Here is a 6,000-nt window from a genome sequence, read left to right as displayed (position 1 = left end):
CTCTTCTACGCCTCGGAAGACGCCACCTCGTCTGGCCGGGCGCGTGTAGTGCCATTCGATCGTAGCAGCGGGAACGACTCTGCCCTTGAATCGCTTGTGATGGGTAATGCTGAGGGAGAGGGCTCCCACATTCTGCGCCCACTTATAACTTGACACGTGCAGCCTTGCACGTATACGCTCGTGCACTAATCGCTCTATTAAAATGTGTCGACTTGATTATGAACTGGATAGGTTTTGGCCACATGCCGACTTGATTTGTTCGTGCACATCAGTTTCCACTAATGTTTTTTTCTGCTTTGTTTGCTTATTGCGTTTCATCCATTTTGGTAAGTCGGATCCCTAATTTTTTTTTAAATGATACTTTCCTGGTCAAACAAACTCAATCTGGCTGGGTAGTGCATTTTTGTCACCCTCTTGATTTTAAACCGCACAAACATTCAGCCTCGCCACCTTTTTCCAATATGACTGCTTTGCCAACACCCCCACGCTACTGCGCCAGACCGGCACGAACGTCCTCCCCGCGTGCTGCATCCCGTGCAGTGCAGGCCGTGCGCGACGTGGCCGTGGACTGGTCTGGGGAGAACATCTACTGGCTGAGCGCGGACCGCCCCACCGTCGAGGCGACGCGCCTCGACACGCTGTCGACGCGCACCGTCGTGGTGCTCTCCGGCGGCCTGCAGTGGCCTGTCTCTCTGGCGCTCGGCCCGAGCAGCGGCGCCATGTGCCTGTCGGACTGGGGCCAGGCGGGAGCGGGCGGCGGAGCGCGGATTGAGTGCTCCCGCATGGACGGCACCGAGCGAAGGATCCTCATTTCTTTCGAGGGGGTGGCTCGTCCGGACAGCCTGGTCATGGACACCAACCAGTCCCTCCTCCTGTGGGCTGATGAAGGCGAGGCCATTACTTCCATGGTTTGCTGCTTGTATATTTTATGTGTAGAGTACATAAGTCATTTTAGGAAAGAATAGCTAGGCTTTTTCACTTGATCTCTCTTCCTCTGCTTATAACTGCCTCCCGAAACATGACCACACTCTGTAGGGTCTCAATGTGGTTGCATTTTAGACTATTAATTCACCTTCCATAAATTCTGTAAAATAAAATGGTACGTGTAAAAGGCCAACTTGCATCCCATGCCCAACATCTTGCTTCTCCCAGGCGGTCTCCCATACACTTTTTGGTAGCCACATTTCACAGAGCAGCTTCTGAGATGTGCACATTCACCGTGAGATGCAAGTAATGTGTTCGTGCCATGGAGCGAATCTGCGTTTTTGTGCTCCACAGCGCTGGGAATGATCCAGTCGGTAAAGCTGGATGGCAGCGATCACAAGATCCTCCATCGTGAGCTCCCCCGCATTGCAGGCCTCACTATGGTGGACGGTGCCCTCTTTTGGGTGGTGAATAATAACCGTAAGTGAACGGTGGCGGCATGAGCTGCATCCACGGCTATAAACTGCTGCTGGATGTAGACGATGCAATACGACAGAGCCAGACTGGCACAGCGTGGGTGGGGGGGGGGGGTACAGCGTTTATTTTGCCACTACAAAAACCGAACCACTCACGTGGCATGACAATTATCCCTGCTTTGCTTGGATTCGGATGCCCCGGAGGCCAGCCTATGACTTATGTTTTCTGGCTTAACCGATTCCCTTTGAGATTACTGCAAGTGGCAGGGTAGGGTCCCGTTCACCGCTGAACCTTTGAACGTGCAAGCGGTTAAACGTTCACTTCATTTAGAGACCAAGCATCGTTTTTAGAGACTTGCACTCTGCAGAGAACTGGAAGCAAACCCGACTGCACTCCGATAGCTTGCGCCAAACTGTGCTGCATGGTTCTTGTGGGAGCCTCGGTACCGATGGTTTATTTGCGTTTGTCTGTTTCTGTTTGTATGTGTACGTCATTGGAAAGGGGTTGACATGGGAGACTCGTGAGTGGAAACCAACCCTACCCGTGAGAGCCTTGTGCTGGCTTTCCTCCGGTGTGCTGCGGAAAAATGGAGAATTGCAGTATAGTTGTACTGTATGACAGCCTATTTACCAGAAGAGGCGTTTGACAACTGAACAAGTAATCGCTATATCCCGCAATAGCGGCACTTGTTAGTATGTGAACCACAACGCGCAAGCGTGTGCGATTTTGTCACGAAGCTTTTTGTGGCGACCTGCTTGTGCGTGTTTTTAGGGTCGAGCGAGTTGTGGCGTGAAGGTGGAGACCGGCCGTGGGTCCAGCTGCGGCAGCGCGTGGTGGACGTGGCCGCGTCGCGCACGCCACACTCCACAGGTTTGGGGCCCTCGTCTCCCGGCGTCGATACACATGTTCTCGGGGTAAGTGGCAGGAGCTGTGTGGATTCCACCGCTGAACGACATCGCCTCTGCCCGGTGTGTGCAGACGGACTCGCGTGCCGGCACAGCCGCTGTGAGCACGCGTGCCTGGTTCGGCGGCACGGCGAGGTGGTGTGCGCCTGCCCGCCGGCCCTGGCCGTGGAGCGGACGACGAGCGGCTCTGCGACGTGCGTGCCTCCGAGCCGCTGCGAGAAGCCCGAGCGGCGGCGCTGCGGGGACGGCGGCTGCGTGCCGGCGCTGCTGTGGTGCGACTCGGTGCGCGACTGCGACGACGGCTCTGACGAGGAGGGCTGCGAACAAGGTCGGCCGAATACGCGGCCCTTTGGGAAATGTGCCCTCGCGTTACGTGTACATCCCTGTGTCAATCTGTGGTGCGTGAGGAAGCTGCCGCTGCCCGCCGCCCCCCCCCCCCCCCCCCCCACTGGGGATTTGTGGAGGTTTTGGACTTTGCTTCTGACTGGCCACTGCTGGTAGTTTATTATGCTGCGTTGCCCGTGCTGCTACCAATAAGTTATTAATGCATGGTCACTTGCCAAAGCAAAGTGCTGTTTATAGCTGCTTGTAATTATAAAAATACCTAATCAACCATGCTCTTTGCTTCAAAGATCTGACCCGGTACATTGATGCTTGGTCCTAGGGATGGCCGAATACTTCTGTATTTAAAGTCTAAATTGCCTTGGTTGTAAAGGAATTGGCATTTAAGAAAATTACATGCTGCCTAGTTTTGAAATTGCACATATATATTCGGGATCATTTGGGTGGCAATCTTAATCGCTGACCGATGATTGCTTGTCAAAAGTTTTGTCACCACTTGACTCGGTCATTGGAGGACTTGCAACCTTAATTACCACGTTTGCAGCCAGTGCACAGAGTACTTGCACCACTTTTCTCCTTGCTGTACTCTCGGATTATGAACGGCTACAATCAATGGACTCCGAATCATGTGACCGTTCCAGTAAAAGTAATGGTACCACTGGTCTGAAATTTTTAGATTATGATTCTACACTGTATGCGTTTTTGTCAGAAGTGACCTCTCCAGCGGAGGCAACTACTTCACAGCCGAGGGCATTTGAAACGGCGTTGCTGGAATCGTCAAACACGTCGGCTAATGCCACCGGCTCCCACCGATGTCGATGACGAGAAACTTGCATTGACAACCACCGCCAAAGCAACTCCAGCAACGAGCATGGAGGCGCCACAGCCCAGCACGGCAGTGCCCTCTAGCAGCGGAGAGACCACCGATGCTGAGACTCCTTTCGTGATGCCTTCCTGCTCGGACGACTACTGCAGCGGCCGTGGCTCGTGCGAGGAGGAAGACGACGGCCTGCCCTTTTGCACCTGCCGCTGGGGTTACCGTGGGCCACACTGCCAGTTCTTCATGGTGCAGGCGATCGGCGTGAAGGCGGCCCTTGGCTGCGCGACGGTCATCGGCGTCCTCGTCTTGGCCATGGTGGTGGTGGTCGTGATCCGCAGACGGCGCCGGAGGAGGCTAGAAAGGTTTGCAGCTCGGGTCCGACCTCGCTACAACTGCTCGCGCAATGCCCCTTTACAGCTTTATTAATCGTTGGCTGTGGACGGACTCTTTACGCCTGCCTTGTGCAAGGGTAAAGTGTGACCATTTTATAGACATGTGAATGTGCGCCTTCTGGTGGGGTTTTTAAACTGGTCGCGTGCGGTCTGCACAGGCACGCGCCCGAGCGGGCAGAAGTCACGTTTACCGCGGAGCCCAAGGAGACCGCCGGACAGGAGATGTCGCTCATCGGAGATGGGCACAGCGAGAGCCTCGGCGACCCGAGCACCGATGCACAAGGCCAGGTCTGAAGCTGCATGGGCATCGTGCGTTGTTGGCCGTCTGCTTATTGAATCGCGCACGCACGGCCTATAGCCTTGATTTGTCTCCTGCGGTTTCGTTGCAGGACTCCACGGAAGTCGTCTGAAGCAGGAGCCCAGTTCCGTGTCGTTTGCTCCTCCTGTTTGGAAGCAACTTGCAGGCAACCCCTAGTCCCCTTGTATTTCCAGATTCTTTTTTTAGATGGATACAATCTTTACACAAGGTGTGCATTGTTTGTCTTGCAAAATAAAGGGTCGATGCAAAACATCTGGTTCGGATTGCTCACTTGCCCACGGATTTGACGGCGTACCAAGTTGTGCCCCCCCCCCCCCCCCCCCCACCTGTGGTGCTCTGACCACAGCTGGTGGTGTCCTCGTGTCTCGCCTGTGGCCTCCTGACTTGCAGTCTGTTTGCAAGTTTAACTCTTAACATGTAGGCTTTCGTGACCAATTATCCATAAGAGGTATTTTTGGGGTTGGATGCCATAAAGATATAAGTGTCATTAAACCCCTGGGCACAGCCAATTTTTAAGGTTGTTACGTAAACAACGCATGCCAATTCGTCACTCGTACAGCACCCGATGTTATAGAGTAAACCAAACCCACTATTTACAATTCACGGTATGACATACCAGTAAATTACAACCATCAGGCAGCCAGAGTTGATGCAAGTTTAATTACGGGCAAAACGTCGTACAGCTCTGGAATTGTGGGTTTACTCCAACGCAACCACGAGTGTGCTGTACTAGTGTAATAAAAAGGACTCACCGCCCCGCCCATTTACGCCCGCATTACACTAGTAACGAATTGGCATGTTTGTTTACGTAACAAACCTTACTAATTGGCTGTCGGGTGGTGACCAAGTTTAACGACGCGCGATCTAACACGGGTAATACAACACTGACCACTGCATTTTAAAGGATGTATTATAAAATTTATTTACATCTTGATTTTTTTCAAATGCTCCCACACTATGAAGAGAAGTTGCCAAACCTTAAAGTAAGTGCCTGGAACATGGTAAAAATGTTTCCCGGTATTTTCTGTTGCGCTCGTTCATGATGGCGTGTTTGCAGCCGCTGAAGTCCAATGTAGTTTTTGGGTCCAATGAGCAGTGCCAAGTTAAACAAAAGGGAGTAGTGTTTATTTTAATGATGTTGGATTTTTAAATAGTAAGTTGGCGTGGCATTCAAATTGCTTATTCGTCTCATTGTATACTTACAAGAGTCTATGCTTTTTACAGTTTACCAAATTACAATGTTAACGTGAAACTTGGTAGTGTTTTTAAAAGATTGCAGTGGATGCTGTAAATCGTGAGTCTTCCTCCATAAGGCCTAGAATTAGAATTTCCCCCAAATTAAGTCTTAAAGCAGAAGTAGGACCTGCACTACATATGAGATTTGCTCTTGGTTTTGGGCTTGCGGAAGTAGAGGATTGCCAGGGCAATGAGGCCGACCAGGAAGACGAGCGCGAGCACCAGCAGCGCGATCTGCCCCGCCGTCGCCTCTCCCTGGCTCAGGTCCAGGCCCAAGAAGTCCACGCGCACTTCTGGCTTGACTGTGGGGCCTGCGGTGCCTGCGGTGCCTGTGGGGCTTGTGGGGCCTGCGGCGCTGCCGGCATCTGAACAAGGAAAGGGATTGCGGTGCTTGAGGTTGCCCCCCTGCTTACACTCTGGTCCGCGACGGCTCTGATGTGGCAGTCTGTTTGCCACTCGGTTGCACATCGTTAAGGGTGGAGTAGCCACCCTGATTAGGACAAACTAAAAGCGTCTTGACCGTAATTAATTGCCGTCTGCTTCATAGTGGACGTTTTAAAGGTTGTGAGCATTTGCAAGAGGTAG

At 52.5% G+C, this 6,000-nt stretch overlaps 2 protein-coding genes across 2 annotated transcripts in view; one reads left to right on the top strand and one right to left on the bottom strand.

The window, feature by feature from the left end:
• Positions 1-3,381: 3,381 nt before the first annotated feature.
• On the top strand, positions 3,382-4,345 carry LOC133344721 (low-density lipoprotein receptor-related protein 2-like). The gene is made up of 3 exons (XM_061554819.1): positions 3,382-3,830; positions 4,019-4,148; positions 4,250-4,345. Exons 1-3 carry the CDS (start codon positions 3,442-3,444, stop codon positions 4,268-4,270), a joined length of 540 nt encoding a protein of 179 aa, XP_061410803.1. The 5' UTR covers positions 3,382-3,441; the 3' UTR covers positions 4,271-4,345.
• A 730-nt stretch (positions 4,346-5,075) lies between these two features.
• LOC133344722 (angiotensin-converting enzyme-like) overlaps positions 5,076-6,000 on the bottom strand; it is a 35,337-nt gene continuing 34,412 nt past the window's right edge. Inside the window, exon 25 of the mRNA XM_061554821.1 lies at positions 5,076-5,780. Coding sequence (XP_061410805.1) covers positions 5,548-5,780 — 233 coding nt within the window. The 3' untranslated portion in view covers positions 5,076-5,547. The remainder of the gene's footprint in view (positions 5,781-6,000) is intronic.

Source organism: Lethenteron reissneri, chromosome 20 (assembly GCF_015708825.2).
Source record: "Lethenteron reissneri isolate LAM-NWPU_2019-01 chromosome 20, ASM1570882v1, whole genome shotgun sequence".
In the NCBI taxonomy this organism is placed as follows: domain Eukaryota; kingdom Metazoa; phylum Chordata; class Hyperoartia; order Petromyzontiformes; family Petromyzontidae; genus Lethenteron; species Lethenteron reissneri.
This window is presented reverse-complemented; position numbering and strand designations above follow the sequence as displayed.

Coding starts and splice junctions, on each gene's coding strand:
- LOC133344721 (XM_061554819.1), top strand. CDS start 3,442: ATGCCACCGGCTCCCACCGATGTCGATGACGAGAAACTTGCATTGACA. Junction 3,831..4,018: donor CGCCGGAGGAGGCTAGAAAG/GTTTGCAGCTCG, acceptor CGGTCTGCACAG/GCACGCGCCCGAGCGGGCAG. Junction 4,149..4,249: donor GCACCGATGCACAAGGCCAG/GTCTGAAGCTGC, acceptor GTTTCGTTGCAG/GACTCCACGGAAGTCGTCTG.